Source organism: Erithacus rubecula (assembly GCF_903797595.1).
Source record: "Erithacus rubecula genome assembly, chromosome: 26".
Taxonomy (NCBI): domain Eukaryota; kingdom Metazoa; phylum Chordata; class Aves; order Passeriformes; family Muscicapidae; genus Erithacus; species Erithacus rubecula.
The window spans coordinates 5,051,838-5,072,572 of record NC_136678.1 but is presented as its reverse complement, the minus strand read 5'-3'; the positions used below and the strand labels follow the sequence as shown (position 1 = coordinate 5,072,572).

The window sequence follows — 20,735 nt, the reverse complement described above, 5'->3', positions numbered from 1 at the left end:
AGCAGCTTGAAAGTCACTGAGATGTGAGCGGGGTGTGGGAAGCAGAATTATTCTGAGCAGGTCACCTCTCCCCACTGCACGAGGCAAATCCCAACCCCTGTAATAATGCTGGGCAGGACTGGTCAGGTGTGCAGCACTGTGTTATTCATCAAATGGGCTGGGCATGGGGATGAGGGGGCTGGCAGGAGCTTGGTCACCCTCACACCTTGATCAGGGAAGGGATGCAGATGCTCCAGAGCACTTCTGTTATTGCTGCTTCTTACTTGAAACCAAGGGAGGGAACCCTGAGCCTGCAATCCAAGGGATCCCCAAAGGTAAAATCCAAGGGATCCCCAAGGATAGAATCCAAAGGATCCCTGAGTTTGGAATCCAAGGGATCCCCAAGGCTGGAATTCAAAGGGATCCCCAAGGATGGAATCCAAGGGATCCCCGAGGTTGGAATCCAAGGGATCCCCGAGGTTGGAATCCAAAGGATCCCCAAGGTTGGAATCCAAGGGATCCCTGAGGTTGCAATCCAAGGGATCCCCAAAGCTGGAATCAAGGATCCCAGGGATCCAGGAGCCCAATTCCAGAACCCTGCCCCTCCCATCCTGCAGAAGACACAGCTCCAACAACGAGGGATAAATGTTCTCAGTGTCACCCCTTTCTGCTCGAATCTTTCAGCGTTTCTGACATGAAGCCACATTTTGCCTGCAGAAAAAGTCAGTGAGGAGCCAGGGAGAGCTGAGCTGGGGCTGCCTGGGAGCTGCTGGGGCTTTCCCTGAAGAGCTGGAGGGAAAAAGCCACAAGCCCTGCAGAGCAACCCCTGCATCTGTTGGGGTGCAGGGACAGCACCCAACCAACAGCACAGCCCCTGCCCCCTCCCCAAACCCCGTCCACCTTCATCCTCTTTGTGCTTTTTTGCTCTGGCTGATGAGCCCAGCGGGGAAGCAGCACATGAGCATTGTCATCCCGGCATGATCCCTCCTTGTCTCTGCCTCAGCTGATGGCACATTCAGAACCTAATTGTTATCTCAGCAGAGCAACTCCATTATTCAGCCTGACACTGCCCCCCCTTCAGCTGTTTGTTGCACTGATGTTATATTAATGAGGCCTGCAAATAAATGAATAGGAGATCAGAGCGCCGCTTGTTCACCAGAAACTGATTTTTATTTATTTATTGCTAAGGCCACAGGCCGGGTGGAAGCTTTAAGCTGCTGAGGGGACATTGCTGGGGAGGGCTGGGCCTCTCACTCAGTGGAAGGACTGCAAATACCCCGCTGCTCATTTACTTTTAGAACTGTTAAGACACAACCTCTTCTTTTTTATGCATCTCCCAAAGGCAGTGGCGCCTGGGAGCCAGGCCCTTGACCTCAGCCTTGTCACAAAGAGTGAACCTGGCCAGATGAAGCAGGAGAAGCAGAAACCAGCCCTTATTAAAGACTCTTTTACTCTGGGTAATCCAGGCTGCAATGTGAGCTCCAACATGAGAGCAAACCCTGCTCCCCAGTCCTGTCACTGCTGGTGCCAGGGGATGGGGGATGTGTCACCAGTGCCAGCTCTGGAGCTGCCAGGGCCAGTCAGTCCCAGCAGGGCAGGGTGAACTCCCAGCTGTACAGCTCTGCAGCACAGGGCATTGCAAACTGGTGCCCAAAATCTGAGAAAACTCAGATGTTGGGAAAGGTCCCAACAGCAACGAAAGCTGAGAAGGTTTCATGGTCTCCTTCACAGTCTCACTCTGAGGGATGAGACACAGACCTGGGGATGGAGTCAAGAAATCTGCAACAGCAGAGCTTTGCTCTTTTCTCCTTGGACAGAGCCCAAAAGTATTGCTTTCAAGTTGGACAGTGATAAAACACTTGGTGGCAGTGCCCTGCCTGCAGCCAGCTGCCAGAGCCAGCCTGGCACTGCTCACATGCAAGTCACTGGGTGGCTGGAGCTCAGTGTGCTCTGCCCAGCTCAAGGAGGAGCAGAGGAATAATTCCAAGATTTCTGTGACTTGACAACTTTCTGCATGGTTTGTGGGGAAGCAAATCTCAGTAGAGGCTGTTTTCCTTCTTGTAGCATAACCCTGTGCAGCAGAACAGCACTTGGGCAAGAGGAGTTTGGGTTCTGCCCAGTGGCAGGGCAAGAGGAATATCCAGGGTAGCTTTTAAGGATCATTTTACCTCTTGGTAGGACAGCTGGGACTTGGAAAACAAAGAGACTGACCAAGTAGGGAAAGGAGAGGCTTCCAACCCTTTTTAATGTTTTTCTATTCCTGCACAACCAATCCCAGCACCTCCCACCAGCTGCACTCTGCCCTGTACAAAACACTGCCAAGAGAAAAACATGCACTAGAGAAACACCTGCACCAGAGAAAAACCTGCACAAGAGAGAAACCTGCACAAGAGAGAAACCTGCACAAGAGAGAAACCTGCACAAGAAACAAACCTGCACAAGAAACAAACCTGCACAAGAGACAAACCTGCACAAGAGAGAAACCTGCACAAGAAACAAACCTGCACAAGAAACAAACCTGCACAAGAAATAAACCTGCACAAGAGATAAATCGGTACAAGAGAAACACTTGCACTAGAGAAACACCTGCACAAGAAACAAACCTGCACTAGAGAAAAACCTGCACAAGAGATAAATCAGTACAAGAGAAACAACTGCACTAGAGAAACACCTGCCCAGCAAAGGTGAAACACTGGCAGAAATACCAAACTGTCCCTGGTAATGTCCCTGAGGATGGAGGGACCCTCCTTGTTCTCCTGTCAGCCCCACCCAGCCCGACACAGCAGCAGCTCTGTGCTTCCTCCTCTCCTCCACTGAAGGAGTTGAACCTCCCTCCCACGGGATCTGAGCCAGTTTAGTTAAACCAGTGTAGAAACTAATTTAATCAAAGAGGAGACTTGCATCACTTGGGTTCAGATTCAGCTGGCAGATTTTGGGTGCTGAGCAGTTTTGCCACCAGCACTGCTGTGACAGACAACTCTGATCCTGCTGCATGACACCTTTTGCAGTGTGGATACACACCCAGGGCAAGGGAGGCTTTTTGGGGGGGGATTTAATTAACTGAGAAACCCAAACTTTCCTCCATTCCCACCTGATAGGAGTGTCACTCCTCATAGCAGTGCTAACAGAGCGAGTGCAGCTTCACTGCTGAAAATGCTCCTGGGACACATTTTGCATCCCTCAGCGGGCTGAACAGAAATATCAGAAGCACCAACTCCAGACTAATTAACTCCCTGGTTTAATTAGCATTCACACAGCAGTCTGTGGGATGGGTGGCGAGTGCCAGCTGCCTGTGGGCCAGGCTGCACACCTGTCCAGGTGCCAGTGTGGTGTAGGAGAGGAAGAAATAGGAATGCCCTATGGATATGATTGCCTAGCAAAAGATGCTAAGAATATAGAATCTGTAGGTGAGATTGAAATGAAAGCAGTGTTCCACTGAGTGGCTGGAGAGCAGCAACATGGATGAAGATAATGCCAATTGCTGCAAACATACCAAAGACCCACCAGAGACCCCCTTGGGTATGACAGGAAGGGTCCAAGATAAGGTTTAGAGATAAAAATAGTAGTAAAACATAGTAATGTAGTAATTCCTATAGGTTGTATGTAAATGTTAGAGAATTTGTATTTTGCAATAGATTGGTTAGTGAAAGAGTAGAATATCCAACATAGAAGGAGATTCAACACTGTTAAAGGAGACCAATACTCTCTTGCTCTTACACCCTCAGACATGCTCTCTCTCCCTCGCTCTTGTCCCTGCTCCCCTCACCCTTGCTTTAGCCCCTTTGTTATCCCACCCCTCTGGGCCTGTTTGAGCTGTGTCTGGCAGCTCCCAGCTCAGCCCTTCTCACCCACACCCGATGTTATAAACTGCAAACTTCAACACAGAGAGTGCCTGAGTTTGTCCTGACCATTGCCCACCACCATCTGATTTCCCAGAAAGTTTTGGGGCGTTTTCTCCCCGTTCCTCTCGGGCTGGGCGGATTTTCAGCCAGCCCAGAGCGGCTGCGGGAGGGAGGGCAGGTCGGGCTCACCTCGGTGATGCGTGGGTTGGAGCACTTGACGTTGTGGCTGGACCAGTCGAGCCAGGGGGAGCCGCAGTGGGGCCGCAGGGTGCACTTGGCCTCGCCGCTGCACCAGCCGCACTCGAATTTGGGGTCGGCCTTGAGGCACAGCCCGCAGCTCTCGCGCTGCGCCGCGCACTTGTACAGGTGCACTGCGGGACACACGGGCAGCTCAGCCAGGGCCTGGGGGCTGCGGGGCTGGGGATCCCCGTGGGGGCTGCGGGGCTGGGGATCCCCCTGGGGGCTGCAGGGATTGGGGATCCCCCTGGGGGCTGCAGGGATTGGGGGTTCCTTTGGGATCTGTGGGGCTGGGGATCCCTTTGGGGTCTGTGGGGCTGGGGATCCCCTTGGGGGGCTGCGGGGCTGGGGATCCCTTTGGGGTGGTGCGGGGACTGGGGGTTCCTTTGGGATCTGTGGGGCTGGGGATCCCCGTGGGGGGCTGCGGGGCTGGGGATCCCTTTGGGGGGCTGCGGGGATTGGGGATCCCCGTAGGGGGCTGCGGGGACTGGGGGGGTTCCTTTGGGGTGCTGCTGGGGTTGGGGAATTCCCTTGGGGTGCTGCTGGGGTTGGGCGATTCCCTTGGGTATAGCTGGGATTGGGGATTCCCTTGGGGTGCTGCGGGGATTGGGGATCCCCTTGGGGTGCTGCAGGGCTGCAGGGTTCCTTTGGGTATAGCTGGGATTGGGAGATTACCTTGGGGTACAACAGGGATTGAGGGATTCCCTTGGGGTACAACAAGGATTTGGGGATTCCTTTGGGGTACTGCTGGGATTGCAAGATTCCTTTGAGGTACAGATGGAAATAAGGGATTCGCTTGGGACACAGCTGGGATTGGGGGATTTCCTTGGGACACAGCTGGGATTGGGGGATTCCCTTGGGGTACAGCTGCTCCTGGACTTGCCCACCACAGCACAAACTCAGCTTTGGCAGGTGCCCCTGCACAGGTACCAGCACTGCAGGGAGCTGCTCTCCTGCTCAGGGTGATCCTCAGGGGTCTCTGCCCCAACAGCCCCTCTCCAGCCCCCCACCCATGACCTGAAGCCAGTCCAAGCAGATTTTACCTTTCAGATTCTCCGGATTGTCAATGACAAAGTTCCCATTCCAAACCACGGCGAAATCCACTGCCAGGTTGCTGATGTCCATCCCATCATAGAGGTACTGCAGGGTGAGATTCACAGTGAAATGCTTGAGGAGACAACACTCACACAAAAAGAGAGTTTTTTGAGAGGAACCAGCTTTATTCTCTGCTTAAAAACATCTGCTGGTGCCTGAGACAACACATTTTTACACTCAGTCTCCAGGGTTCTGCTTTGAGTCCCTTCTCCTCACCAGGAAGAGATAATTAAATCAGATCGAGTCCTTGTGAGAGGTAACAGATTAATTATTCCACTCACAGTGGTTGCTCTCGTCACTCAGTCCCTGCCTCACCAACACAGCCCCTCCAGTTAACCAGGCTGGGACTGCTGCATCCAGGCTGCCTCCTGCCCAGTTTGTGCATCCCAGTGTGACTGGGAGCTCCAAAATCCCAATGCACAGCAAAGAGCTGAGCAGCAATGATGGTGCAGAGCCCCAGCCATTGTTTCAGCACTTTGAGTTGCCCCTTTTCTCATGTTCATCCTGGCCTGAGTGAGGCTGGATGCTTCAGCTGAATTCCCAGGCAATGCTGAAATTCCCATTATCACACCCAACACTGGCCAGGCCTCACTCTGGTGATCTCTTTAAGTCAACCAAGAGCTGCTAAAAAGACTTAAAAGGGTGAGTGAGCATTGCCATCCTCTCTGGGATGAGGGAATGGTGATTAGAACAGGGCAGGCTGCTCTGCCTGTCCCTGGGCAGGAACTGGGCAGGTTTAACTCAAGTTTGATTGTTCTGGCTCAGTCTGCCTGAGTTTTACTAAACTGGTGTGGAACAAGAAGCTGTGAGTCCAGAATGACCCTCACACCCTCCTCCTACCACTTCCTATCAGCCCAACAGCAATAAAATGCTTCTCTAAAGCTTATAAATCACTCTGGATAGGAGAAGTACCATATACTATTAATACATTTATTATCCACCAAGCTGCAAGGCCCAAAGATGGCCAGCAATGTATAAATACCCAGTAAAACTTTTAAAAATTCAAAACTTCATTAACAATTTAAGACCATCTGCACTGAATATTCAAGAGGACCCTGTTGTGCTGCCTAAAACAAACTGACTGTGCCCTGTTTGCCCAGGGCTCTTTCTGAGCACATGGTGAGCAGAGCAAGGGCCACGCTTCTCCCTGCTCTTCCCCCAGCTGTGGAGGGACACAGAAAACCCAAATTTGGGCTGTGGATCAGGATGGGGGGTGCCTGCATTTGCCATTTGTGTTTTGGCATCTCAAGGGACCCACTAGGGTGACTTTGGGGTGCCCTGGGGTCCAGGGTGAGGTTGAGCCCTGTCCTGTGGAAGGGAATTGTCCTGCCCTTCTCCTCAGGAGCATCACTGGTGATTCCCCTGTCCCTGGGGGTGATTCCCTGTCCCTTGGGGTGATTCTCCTCTTCTTTGGGGTGATCCTCTCTCCCTTGGGGTGATCCTCTGCCCTTTGGAGTGATTCCCCTCTCCCTTGGGGTAATCCCTTGTCCTTTGGAGTGATTTCCCTGTCCCTTGGGGTGATTCCTCTCTCCCTGCCAGTGATTCCCCTCTCCCATCCTCTCTCTCTTTTCCCTGGCAGTTTCCCTTTCCCCCTCCCTCCCTGCTCTCCAGCGCTGCTCTATTCATCCAGCACCGTGACCTGGGATTTGACAGCTCCCCGATAAGGGGTCTGTGATTCTCCTTATCTCCCTGCGTGTGAATTAGCCTGCCTTAACACTCCTCAATTCCCTCCTCCTCCCCTTCCCCTGGCTGACCCCCACCAGCATCCAGAGCCCTCCAGCTGAGGCATCTCCTCTCCTCCCGGGCACTGTCCCACCCGGGATTCAGGATGAGATTTCCCCGTGCCTGGGGCTATTTGGAGCTGCTCTCACACTGTCCCACCCGGGATCCAGGATGAGATTTCCCCCTGCCCGGGGCAGTTTGGAGCTGCTCTCACACTGTCCCACCCGGGATTCAGGATGAGATTTCCCCGTGCCCGGGGCAGTTTGGAGCTGCTCTCACACTGTCCCACCCGGGATCCAGGATGAGATTTCCCCCTGCCCGGGGCAGTTTGGAGCTGCTCTCACACTGTCCCACCCAGGATTCAGGTTTAGTTTTTCCCCGTGCCCGGGGCTGTTTGGAGCTGCTCTCACACTGTCCCACCCAGGATCCAGGATGAGTTTTCCCCCTGCCCGGGGCTGTTTGGAGCTGCTCCCACACTGTCCCACCCGGGATTCAGGATGAGTTTTCCCCCTGCCCGGGGCTGTTTGGAGCTGCTCTCACCGAGCTGTTCTGGCACTGCACGCTGGAGCTGTTGAAGCGCAGGGCAGGCACCCTGTGGATGATGCCCTGGATGCTGAGCACACACTCGTAGCCCCTCTGGCCCGACTGGGGCTGGGGAAGGTTCCTGGCCTTCAGCGTGATGGGCTTCACCTCTCCCACCGGGATCAGGATCTCCTCCGTGGGGAGCAGCTGGGGGCAGTCCTGGGAGAGAGGAGAGAAGGTGGCAGGTGATGGGTGGGGTGGTGATGATGCATTAGGATTTTAGCTTTTATGTTTTTCATATATTTGTAATCCTGCAGTTCTTTAGTGCATAACTCTAAACTCCAAATCCAGAGTGAGCTGCTGCTCTCCCATTTTGTTCAGACACAGCAATTCCTCTCCAGGCTGGGAATCAAGGACACCTCACTGCCTCAGGCTCTGAGACATTTAAACAAAAGTGAGTTTGGGGGAGAGCAAACTTAGGGGAGATTACTTAATTACCTGAACCTGTAATAACAAGATTAACCCCCAATATGCAAATGGACCAAACTTATACAAGTGTGAAAACTTGTGACCCATTGCCCATTTTGGATGTAGCCCTGGGGGGCTTTTTCTGCCTGAAATGCACCTGAAGTTCCTTCAATAAATAAAACTGCTTTTTATTCTCTTCATTTTGTTTGGCCTCTGTTTCTAGGGAGCCCAAAATGGCACCAGTGGAGCTGCAGGTGTGGCCAGGTCTGGGCTGATGTTCCAGCACATCCCCAGGGCCCAGGACCTGCCACCCCCCAGCCCAGCTGTAGATGAAGTGCAGGGACACAGAACCCCCCTGTGCCCTGCTGCTGGCACTGATTTCCTCACTGTTCAAGGAGGGACATCCTCTTTGGGGATAAATCCAAGGTGTCCTCCCTTCTCTGAGCTCCCCACGGGTTTTATCTGCAGAGCCAGCAGCTGCTGCTGTCCCCTCCTGAGGAGCTCAGCCCTTATCAGCTGCCCCAGCCCTGCTGAGCCCCTGCTCCCAGCCACAGGGGCTGCTCCTAATCCCATTTCACCCCTCAGACCCCTGGTGCAGCAGAGATGGATCAGCCCAGGGTGTGCTTCCCTCTCACCACCAGGCACTGTTCTGCTCTGCTTTATCTCAGAAAAAATTAACACAAGGTGCCATTAATTTCTGAGGTGACATTAAGTTCTGCTTGATCTGCTCTCACTCCTCTCCATGCTTCACCACTTCTGCCTTCCTGAATCTCCCACCCAGCTCCTGGGCTGGGGCTGGTGTGGTGTTTTCTCTCTCCAAATCACAGAATGGTTTGGGTGGGAAGGAACCTTAAAATTCATCCCTGCAAATGTCCTAGGCCAGCTTGGATAGGGCTTGGAGCAATCTGGGATGGTGGAAGGTGTCCCTTGCCCATGGCAGGGGGTGGAATGAGATGATTTTTAAGATCCCTTCCAACCCAAACCATCTGTGATTCTGTGAAACACCATCGCGCAGCAGAACAGATCTCCAGTTCGCCCAAGCACAAACCAAATGTCTAAATAAAGCTTGAGATGGACCACAACAAATGACTTATCAGCTCCTGGTAACTGTGTGACATCCCTCCCGTGAGATCTCAACATCCCAAACATTATCTCTGCACAACACACGGGGAAATTCAATTTTTCTTCAATTTCTACACCGGGAACTGCAACACGCTGAGACAAATGCTCTGACCACCAGCTGTATTTACATTCTGCTCAGCTCTAATTTGCTTTGATCTAATGGAACAAGGTACCTAAGTACCTGTAAGCACCTGACACTGAATGATTAATCCCAGGCTAAAGCAGGAGTTTAGAACAAACACGTGTTCATTTCCTCTGTCAAATCCCAGACTGGCACCCCGAGCCCTTTGCCCCCAGCCTGGGGATGAAAGGAAATCATGCTGGTGGCAGTGCCAGGACAGCATGGACAAGGGAAAAATCCCCCACCCCCAGGCCAGGCTCCCTCCAGCTCCAGCCAGGACCATGGGAAGTTGTTTCACCACTGGCTCAAGCGAGCTGTAAATGAGAAACAGATGGTCCCTTGCTCTGGAGGAGCCACTAACTTAAACTGCAGCCTCATAAACCTTTCCAGTGGCACTTTTCCCTATATATATTTTATTTTATTTCTAACGGGGACTTTCACGGATTAACAGCCAAGAGTGATTTCAAACTCCATCAGCTGTGCTGGGGAGGGAAGGGAAAGCCTTTCCTGCAGTGGGGCTGGAAGGGAATGCATTCCCTGCTTCCCACTGACCCTGGGACCACAGATCTGACCTCAGCTCACCACCAGCAAACTCACTCACTGCATTTTCCAAGCTTGCTCTGCACATTCCTTCCCCTCCTGAAGCACCACAGCCTGTGCCACCTTCCACTCAACACCTGCCTGCATTTAAGGTTTTGCATTTCACCTCAGTCACATCGAGGACCAACAGGAGACAAGTGGCTGCACTCCAGAGAGGAGCCCAGCCCTGTGGATTGGAAGGAAAATCAACCTGGACCCGCAGAATCCTTTACCCCATTATGGCTGAAAACAAAAAAGATCTCCACTTGCATCACCAGTGGGAGAACTCCAGTGCACAGTCCTGAAAATAATGAATATGTTATGGGCCATTATCCTTCCTGGCCAGCTCCATCCGTGAGGCGACTGCTAAAGGAGGGCTCCCATCCCCAGATCTGCTCTCTGGTGCTGAAAATGCTGCCAGCAAAAATTGTTCTGCCATCATTAGTGAGTGAGGCAAAATAGATTTTTAAATTTTTTTTTTTCCCCATTCCTTTGGTCCCACTGGGAGGGAAATGTCACATTGGGATTGTGGGGAAGGCACAGCCCAAGCAGCCCCTCTGTGCTGGCTGACAGCTGCAGTGATCACACTAATAGGGATCCACATTTGGGATGGACAGATCTGTAGGAAGATGCCAGACTCTGGAAAAGCCAGGGTGCTCATGGAGCCACATTGCTGTGGGCAGTCACTGCTGAATTTCTCAGCTGAGTGAGTGAAGCTGCAGGACCTGGGGAAGGTTTGGGTCAGCTCAGACCCTGCACGTCCTGTGGAGCCCCTCTGAGCCATTCTCAGCCTCAGTGCTCAGCTTTCAGGGCTTTTCTTTCTCCAATTTCTTTTTTAAATTGCTGACACAGTCATGTGCACCCTAAATCCCTGCACAGCCACATCCCTGCACCCCAAACCCCTGAAAACCCATGTGTCTGCACCCAAATGACTTCATCCCCACATCCCTGCACCCAAATCCCCCCAAACTCATGTGCCTGCACCCAAATGACTTCATCCCCACATCCCTGCACCCAAATCCCCCCAAACTCATGTGCCTGCACCCAAATGACTTCATCCCCACATCCCTGCATACACAGCCCTCCCCACAGCCCCTGTAAGGGGTTTTGGCTCTCCTGTGGGGGCTGCAGCAGCAGAACAGCCTGGCAGGGTGGTTTGTCCCTCCACCACCTCTCCCAGCTGCTCCCTGGTGCAAAAGCCAGAGTTCAGATAAATTATTTTGTGAGGGGTTTATCAGCAGCCTGAGCAATGCCTCTGTCAATGCTGATTCCCTCGAGGAATTTCCCAGGGCAGCACCAGCCTGGATGCCCCATCCTGCAATTCCTTCCCAGGAAGAGCAAGAAAAACACCCAGAAAACTCCGAATAGAGGCGGTGGAATACACAACTTGTTCCATAATCAGTTTACTTTGTTTTTTAATTCATGAGAGGTAAATCCTGCAGCGAGTTAGAAAGGCCATTATTGCCTCCTCTCACTAAACAAACACACAGAATCCTCTCATTATCCTCCTTGACTTGCCTGTGCCAGAATAAACACGGATCAGATCTGCTGGAGGAAGACAAGGCTCCGATGCCTGAGTGGCACAGACTCTCGGGGAATATTCTGCCTGTGAAGTATCAGCACACACAATTTACAAAGACATTTTATGCTTCTCCAACACTTTTTAGCCTCAAAGACTCTGAGGTCTATAAATACCTTAAAGACCCACGTTCTGCAGCTGTCTCTGGAGCAGAACAGAGCACCCATGGTTATTATTTGTGTTTAACCGAGCAGTTTTAGTAGGTCAAACCTCCTTGCTCTTATTTGGAAAAAAAAAAAAAAAAATTGCCTAGAAATGGCAGGCAATTCTTCTGACTGCAGGATTTAGCCCAAATGGCAGAAAATAGAATGGTTTTGTACTGTTCATCTTCAAAAAACCCCCGCAAACTCTCCACAAACGTTAACTCGCTGCGCATTATTTTAAAGTTATAAACATAACCCAACCTGGCACGTGAATGTAAACCCCTGGCTCACAGTTGTGTTCCCAATGATATAAATTACAGTCCCTGTCACTCATGGAAACACATTATCCTTCATTTGTGCCCCTGGAAAGGAGAGCAGACCCCGTTCCTTAGAAACCAGACTTGAAAGAAAGGCAGCTGGAGGCGAGCCTGGTGAATTCTTTCCCCACACCATTACCCTGAGCTGGGCACGTGCTGTAACCTGGGTCCTCTCCATTAATTTGGGATGTTTACAGCCATGGAGGGAAGCTCTCCCTGCTGTAAACAGCCCTTTGTGTGCCAGAGGTGAGGGCAGGAGCAGTTCCCAACACAGGGACAGGTTAGAGGCAGGAACATCTCCCTGCAGCTCTGCCCCACTTGGCTCCTTCCTCCCAACACCAAACATCCACACCAGGGATGAAAACAGCATTGCCACAGCTCAGAGCTGAGGGGATTTTGCTGAAATTGAGTTTTTTGCTCCTTTTCCAAGCAAAGCCATCTGCCCCAAGTCAGGTGTGACCCTGCAAAGTCATGGCTGGCTTTGGTGGCCTGAGACGTGGCTCTGAGTCACCTCGGGCACATCTCAGCTCTGCTGCCATGGGGATTGGCAGGACGGGCAGGAGATGGGCTGGTTTTGTTGTGTTTCCCTCAAGGCACATCCAGCAGCACTCAGCACCCAAGGGCACAGCCAGGGGCAAGGGCGTTGCCATAAAATCAGTGGGAATTCAAAGGCCACACAAGGCACTGAAATCCCCCAATCTGAAACTCTCAGTGCCCAGATCAGCGTCCCTCCTGTGGAAATGGCATTATCAGCACACACTGGACATCAAAGAGGGATGGGCTCCCACATTCTGGGGAGCTAAGAGGATTTATTTGCTTCTAGCTCTCCTCTGGGATGGGGTGCATGGATGTTTGTGTATCCACATTCCTCCTCATCTGGAAGTTTCAGACATTTAGAGAGAGACATCATAAACCCTCCCACACACACCCAGACCAAACCACATCAGGCACATTAAAATGGAATTATTGCCTTGGTCTAGAGTGCTGTAAAGTGGGACAGGAACAATCAGTGCTCCACAGCCACGAGAATCTCTTGGAGAAAATCTGGTTTAGTGGGAGCAAGGTGTGAGCAGGTACCTTCTGCTGCCAGTGAAGACTGACCAGGAAAGGGGTGGGAATATAATTGCTTCTCTAATTATAAACTCCTAAAGAATTGGAAATGGAGACCTCAGAGGAGCTGGGTTCCCCCATCCCAGAAACTCCCATGAGAAGGAGGGTATCAGGAGAATTTAGCTCTGTCCTGTAAGATCTCTCTGCTGTAAAGGCTGTGAAAGGTTCTGCATTCATTGACCCATGATCCCAAACCACGTGTTCCACATTTTCACTTTTCCCAAAGCACCCACCCACCTTTGGGGCTGGCTGAACCCCCACCCCTGCCCCTGAGCTCTGCCTGGGTCTGAGCACACAGCTCCTGCTGGCAGGGCAGGTGGAGGGATGAGAAAATATCCCTGGGCTGTATTTTATGGAAGGCAGGGCAAAAAGGTAGAGTTGGCTGGGTCAGGAGGGGCAGAAGCTGCAAGGAGCAAGAGCACAACTCATGGAGAAGGAATTTCTGTCCCCCATCTCCTCGTGGAATGGCTCTGAGCTGCAGTTCCTCCTCCAGACAGACACTCCAGGGAGCATCAAAGGGAGCTCGTTACACATCCAATCCCACTGGGACGCCAGTGCTGATGGGCCAGGAGTAAAAGGGAATATTCAAGATATTTTCCCTTGAATTAAATATAAGGATGCGAGCAAATGTGCAGGCCCGTGTGAACACGTGTGTAAACCTTACATAAGGGGAGGCACAGGGGACTGAAAGTAGGGCACAGACACAGAGATCAGGGCTCCAAACACCACTGGCTCTGCTGGGGAGGGAGCAGGGTAAGCACAAACAATTTCCTAATACATCAGGCCGTGACACAATGAGAACATTGTGATCTGAATTGGTGCAGCAGAGGAAACTCTTCATGAGGCATTTACTTATTTCTGTGTTAGTGAAGAGCCCATAGCAAAGGCATTATCACCATGCTGTGTGTGAAGAGGAAATCCATTGCTCTTAAACAAGCACACACATTTATTTGGGGTGAGTTTGCCTGTGCTCAGAGGTCTGGGGAAGAAATGATGGACAGCAGAGCACTTGTGTCATTATCATCAGCCCTTATCAAAACCAACCACCAGGAAGGTGTGAGATATCCCAAAACATCCCCTGCTAAGAAACAATCTAAGATGAAGACAACAGAGGAAGTTCTTTGGAGCCACGACAGCCCTGTGATCCCAGCAGGAACTTCCAGGGACACCAACTCCAGTCTCTCCCTCTGTGTGATCTCAGGAGAGTCCTGGGCGCTCCCAGGAGGAAAAGAGAGATAATGGGATTGTCCTACTTCAGCAGAGACTCGTCAGACACTTCTGAGACCCCGGGGTTGGAGACCCAGAGAGCTCCAGTTGTGCAGCCTGGGAGGACAGGGATGCTTTGAGTGTGCAGGAGAAACCTCCCATCACTCTAGAGGAGGAGAAGCAAAGGGTTTTGCTTTCTCTTGATATGGTGAAAGGAAGTTTCTTGACTTTGAGCTGGGTGGAGAAAGCTTTGGTTTGTTCTTGGGGTGGATGTTTCTCCTTGGGCACCCGTTCCCACCCTGGCACGTTGCCCATCCTTGGATTTGCAGATCCCCACCAGGTCCTTATGCAGCTCATTAATTACTCTCCCCTTTACCTCAGAATTTCCTGGCAGCACTCTAACCAGGGAGACACAGGAGTAGAGTTTACTCCCAGTTTAGCAGCACCCTGGCTAAAGCTTCAGCCACCCCTTTTTGACAACCCAGTGGTCACACCACTGACTGATCTCTTCTGTTTTTCTCAATATCCATCACTCACAGACAAGGATTTGTCTGGATACTGGCCTGCCTTCCTCTCCTTTTCTCATATTTGTAGATGTCCTCACTGCTGCCTTTCCCACTTCCCAGGACTCTCAGGATTTCCAGAGCATCTTTTAAACCATTTTAAACCTTTTTAAGAGCTGCACTCATTTCAGGTGCTACAAAGCTATTTGTAGGAACAGGGAGGGCAAAGACCAGGACCCTGCCAGCATCAGGGGCTCATGGAGATGAAGCAGGCAGGAGGATCAGGCAGGACAAGGAGTGCAGAAATCCCAGACCAAGGGTTCCTGGCAATGTTCAGTCAGGAATTTGTGCTAGCAAACCCCTTTCCTCCATGGATGCCTCTGCCCTGGGACTCAGGAGAGCTGGCAGAGCCACTCATGGGCTGTGCCTTTCCAAGTGTTAAAAGCATTTTTGGATGGGAGCCCCACACCTTTTATGAACTGCTAAGAGAGATGGCTCTGGAACCCAAACCAAGTCCCTTTTCCAAAACCTGGGCTGTGCACTTTGGTAATTCCCTCCCAGCCAGGCTCCTGCACCAACCCCAGCCACACAAAGCAAAGCCCTCTGTGCTGCAAAGCAGAGATGCTAAAAGCTTCTGGGTTTGAGGAGTCTCTGGGGGAAAGCAGTGCAGTAATTATTGTAATTAATGAACCTGGTCATTCCCACACAGCAGGGGAGGAATCAGCTCTGGTGCTGAGGTCAAGAGCAGCACTTTGGTGACACCAACACTTCCCTGCTTGAAAGTTGCACCTGCACTTCCTGACACCAAGGAGACCCACGGGGCGCCAGCAGGGCTCACATAAACAGGGGTTGTGCTGCTTGTGGCATGGAAAAGCACAGGACAAAGGGCAGGAGGGCAGAGTGGTACCTCAGAGACGTTGATCCGTCCCTCCTGGAAGGAGCAGGTGGTGGGGTCGTGGGTGCACAGGTTCCGGTACTTGCACCAGTGGCAGCGGAAGGCGCTGTTCACACAGGACAGGCACCTGGAGGGAAAGGAGGGGTTAGCACAGGGCTCAGCACCTTGGCAGGGCTGCAGACACCTCTAGGCCTTGCCAGAAATCCAGGCTTCCTGGGAAAATAATTTCTTAAATGGGTGGTTTTGATATAGCAAAAAACAAGGAGCAGGTTTGGGAAAGCACACACGCCCACAAGACAGACTGGGGGCAGGCTCACAATTTATTCCACAGTAAAATGCAAGCTGGGATTGATGGCACGTCGTTGGATTGGTGTAAAATAGAGCAGGGCATTGCACAGGCACCAGGCTTGGGTTTTGGTTTCTAGAAAAGAAGGCAAGCCTGGCAAAAATGGCATCAGTTGTTCTACAAGTCAGAAATGCTTCAATCAACAGCAACACTTCTGGCCTTGGAGTGCAGAGGGTGCAGCAAGTGCTTTTGATACATATTGGGAGGGGGAAAAAAAACTGTTTATGAAATGTTTTTGAAAGAACACAGACCCTTTTCAGCCCCAGGGGACCCAGCTGCCAGCAGAGGGGCCGGGTGGGTTTTGTTCCCCACTTGCTGCTGCCACAGAGATGCAGGAGCTGTGACAGCTGCTGGTCCTGGCAGTTGCCACCTCCTCCCTCTCCGAGGCCACCCCTGCTGCCACGTGGCAGCTCTTGGTGGCACAGGGATCAGCTGTGCCCATGGATCCAGTCCCATGCCATGGCTCAGGCACTGTGGCACTGCCTGGAGAGGGGATGTGCTGGAGCCAGGCCAGGGCAGCAGACAAATGTCACCAGGGGAGTGGCAGCGTGGCCTCGGGCATGGAGCTGTGCAAGAGGAGCAGAGCAGCTCTGCACAGGGGCTCTGTCTGTGCCAGCTGGGCACAGGCACCAGGGCAGAGCTCTCGTGAGCTGCTGCCACCAGAACGAGCTCTGAGAGCCCAGCTGTGCTCTCCTGATGCATTCCTGGCCACCTTAATAGCCAGGGGAGCTTATTCTGATGGTGCACGGGCAAATCTGAGGGAGAACACCCAGTGCTGCAAGCTTGTTTAATTACTCATTAATGTCTGACCCATTTCTGTCCCTTTGGGCTCTGTAGCACCTCACCTCACCTGGGCTGGCCCCCAGCATTCCCAGCAGGGGCTGCTGGAGCTCCCAGTTTCCCCTCTGAGGGAGGAGGATCTCCCTGCTCACCCAGTGGTTTGATTTGGATTGGTTTGGTTTGGCTCCTCTCCCTGTTCCGTGGTTTTGTGGTTTCCTGCTGCTGTTTCCAGCTCTCCCCAGGCCTGGCACAGGACAAGGGATCCCAGCAGGATCCAGAGCTCCCAGATTCACACCAGGGCACCACCTTGGCTGTTTCAGCCCAGCCCAGCTCTCCCAAGGATCTGTCTCTGCTCCTTTCTCCACCTCACCAGGTCCTTACTAACACACCTGGCAGGGGAGGTTCCCTGTCTCAGTTGCAGCTCCCTGGGGACACAGAACCCACAGCCCTGAGCTCTGAACCACCCCAGCCATGGGGTCACAGCATCACAGGAGGGTCCCCAGGACCTTCCTGGCCATCCCTAAATCCCTCATGTCCCTCCCTCCCTGCGTCACCTCCAGGGGTGTGCGAGATGCCACCCTGCCCCAAAGGGCTGCCCTGCTCCCACACACCCCAGCACTGCAGCAGAGAGCTCAGCATCAATAGATCAGGATCAATAGATCAGGATCAATAGATCTCTCCTGTGCTGCCTGAGCCTCCTTTTTGCCAGCTGTGATTCATTCCTGCCAGGCTGGCTGTGCCCTCCTTGAACCCTGTGATAACGAGTCTGGAGTGAGGTAAGTGCTGCAGAATTTACCAGCCTGGAAGCACTTTATCTCCAGGCACAAACAGGGAGGCAGGGCCAGTGACAGCCAGGAAGGATGTGTTGCCTCTCCTGATCCAAACCTCAGCTCCTCCCTGAGCACAGGGGTCCCTGGAATGCCATTTCTTGTGCAGATTCCAAGCCAGGAGAATGCAGAGGAGCCTGGGGGCACTGCACATCCTGACTGAGGGACAAGGAGTTGGGGACAGAGCTGTGCATGAAGGGCAGCAGGACAAGAATCATTGGGATTATGGACATGGATCCCACAGGCAGCACAGGGGAATGAAGGATTCCCTGTCATCCCTATCCCTCTGCTCTGTGCTGTGGCTCACAACAAAATTTAAATTAAAAATGAATGCTTGCCTATTAAAACCAGAGGCCAGCCAAGCCCATGAGCACACAAACACACAAACCCTCTTCCAAGTGCAGCAGGAAAGGCCCTGGAGCTTGAGGCTTCAAACCCAGCACAGGAAGGTTGGGAGTGACCTTGTGCTGGCACTTGGTGACTCCAGCAGTGTCCCCAGCCCCAGGGATCTCCCAGCCCTGCCACCCCCACCCTGCTGCTGGCAGCTCCTGCCCACAGTGCTGCAGCTTGCTTTGTTTCCAGACAGAAACCCATAAATGCTTCACGTCTGTGAATGTGTTTTTAAGGCCGGTCAGCTGCCTTGCAGTGCCTGGGGGGATGTGATTCCACCATCCTCAGCAAAACTCAGCCCCTCCACAGAACCTCCACTGGGCCTCCCACATGCCTGGGCTGCATCCCTGCATCACTTCCAGCATCCCACCCTCATCCCCTCCTGCATCCCACCCTCATCCCCTCCAGCATCCCACCCTCATCCCCTCCTGCATCCCACCTTCACCATCCCCTCCTGCATCCCACCTTCACCATCCCCTCCTGCATCCCACCCTCATCCCCTCCAGCATCCCACCTTCACCATCCCCTCCTGCATCCCACCTTCCATCCCTCTGCCCACATCCCATCTTCTCCATCCCACATCTTCCCTTCCCTTCCCTTCCCTTCCCTTCCCTTCCCTTCCCTTCCCTTCCCTTCCCTTCCCTTCCCTTCCCTTCCCTTCCCTTCCCTTCCCTTCCCTTCCCTTCCCTTCCCTTCCCTTCCCTTCCCTTCCCTTCCCTTCCCTTCCCTTCCCTAGCTCTATCCCAGCTCTCAGTTGCAGGATTGTGCAGCTTGGGGGCACCAGCAGGTTGAGGTTGTTCCCCGACAGGCTGAGGTTGTTCCCAGCTCGCTCCCCGGGCAGGTGGCTGCCCTTGTCCCTTGTCCTTGTCCCTGGCCGTGTGTGCTGTGACCTGTGCCACCCCCAGCTCTCTGGGGCAGGATTTTGGCTGTGCTGGGGTGTGGGGAAGGAGCACTCACAGCTGGTGGGCGCTGCAGTTGTAGAACTTGAACTCGGTGCTGACGAAGGTCCTGCCGGTCTCCCGGGACTTCAGCTGGAGCACGACTCCAAACCAGTCTGGGGATGCAGAGCAGAGCCTGTCAGTGCTGCCTGAGGGGAGGGGGAGCAGCAGCACCCCCGGGCTGATCTGCTGCCCACCGAGCCACCTGCAGCTGGGGGAGCTCAGCTTTTCATCTCCCAGCACCAGGCCCCCACCCACACCCTGCCCTGGAGCCCCCCGGGTGCCCGTGCCCAGAAATGCCTCCAAAAACCAGCCCTGATGGCAAAAATGCATCAAAGACATGGGGGAAACGCTGCCTTGGAGTGGTTTTGGAACCCTGCCCTGTTCCCTGATTCACTCTCCAGTATAAAAAGTGAGGCTCTTCTGAGAGACAGCGCAGGAATAGATTGTGGAATCAGGGTTTGGGTTGGAAGGGATCCTCAAAAACCCACGGGCTGGGACACCTTCCACCACCCCAGGTTGCTCCAAACCCCATCCAAATCCATCCTTGAATATCTCCAGGGACTGGGCTCCACAGCTTCCCTGGGCATCATCTCCCAGAATTATCTCCTAGAGAAGGAGCTGCAGCTGGAAACAAGTGAAGCACCAGTGGAGCTCTGGGTTAATTAACAGCAGCTTGTTCTTTAGGGGCTGCTGTGGGGAAGCCTATCCTGACCCTGCTACCACGGGGCTCTGGGTAGTGTTCCCCAAGGCCCAGACTCCATAAAATGTCTCAGAATCACAAAAGCATCACCAGGACACCTGGAAGGAAGCCAAGGGGAAAATGAGCTCCAGACCAGTGGTGCTTCAGTTACAGGAAGAGAAAATATGACAGTGGTGACATTAATGAGGAGCCAACCCCAAGCTCAACAGAGAAACTGCAGCCACCTACTCATGGTGCTGAGCCAGGCCTGGGGGCGATTCCTGCTTCCCAGATTCACCTGATCTGGCAGGGCTGAGAGCTCCTGGCCACCCTGAGCCACCCTGGAGGGGACAGATGGCTCCTGTCCTGCCCTGGGAGCTGTCTGGAGCACAGGCAGGGAGGAAGGACAGGGCAAGTCTCCCTGCTGCCAGCCCACCCTGCCCTGTGTGGGGAGCATTTCCTCAGGATGCAGCTCCCTGGGCTCACGAGGCTTTGACAGCAGCAGGAATTTCCCCCAAAGGCTCAGGCCATGCTCTCCAAGCTGTCCTGCCCAGGAGTCACCACTCACCCTGATCCACGGGGATGGCAGGGACATCTTTGGCTGCTGGGGACACACAGACCACCTGGCTGCCCGACACCTGCCCCTCCACCTCGCTCAGGTTCCCAAAGAGGCAGCTGACACCAGCACTCAGGTCTGGAGCGTCGCTCACCCGCAGGCTGAGCTGCAGCAGGGACACCAGGGAGCAAAGCAGAGCTGTGAGCAGGCAGAGCTGCCCCAATCTCCCCCACATCCCCAGTCCTGGCTGTTTTCCCATTTGAAACCACCCCCTTAAATCACCCACCTGCCCACAGCTGGGCCAGCTGCCCTTTCATGGGGAAGGGAGGAGGGAAAAGGAAGGCAAGGATGTTCTTTATGGGTACAAACCCACCTTGCTGAGCCCTAGGGTGCTGCAGTGGTGGCAATGGCAGATTTTTGTCCCCTGGTTGCTCTACAGAGGCTTTGCCACCCTCAGTGCCTGTGCCAGGACCCTGAGAGCAGCAGGGACCATCCCCAAACCCCTGAGCTCAAACCCCTGACCACCCTCCCCACTGCACGAATGAGGAGCAAGTGCCCAGTGTCCCCATCACATCTGGGGGTGTCCCCACCACATTTGGGCAGTGTCCCCATTGCAAACCAGTGCCTGCAGGGTTGAGTCCCCTCTCCCCACACTGTTTTTACACGGGGGGCTGGGGACAGGAGGGGAGGCAGCAGCACCAGCTGCCACAGGGGCGTGGGGGGCTCTGGCAGCAACAGCTGGGAAGCTTCGGAGAGCCAGGCCTGAGCACAGCTCA

General features: G+C 53.4%; 1 protein-coding gene across 5 annotated transcripts in view; it reads right to left on the bottom strand.

Moving 5' to 3' along the window:
* PLXNA2 (plexin A2) overlaps positions 1–20,735 on the bottom strand; it is a 144,361-nt gene that overhangs the window by 34,812 nt on the left and 88,814 nt on the right. For all 5 annotated transcript variants that reach the window (XM_079327268.1, XM_079327266.1, XM_079327265.1 and 2 more), the window contains exons 7-12: positions 19,972–20,125; positions 18,741–18,837; positions 15,453–15,567; positions 7,416–7,616; positions 5,102–5,198; positions 4,011–4,192 (exon numbers count right to left, since the gene is read on the bottom strand). In XM_079327268.1, the coding sequence (XP_079183394.1) occupies positions 4,011–4,192; positions 5,102–5,198; positions 7,416–7,616; positions 15,453–15,567; positions 18,741–18,837; positions 19,972–20,125 (846 nt within the window). The remainder of the gene's footprint in view (positions 1–4,010; positions 4,193–5,101; positions 5,199–7,415; positions 7,617–15,452; positions 15,568–18,740; positions 18,838–19,971; positions 20,126–20,735) is intronic.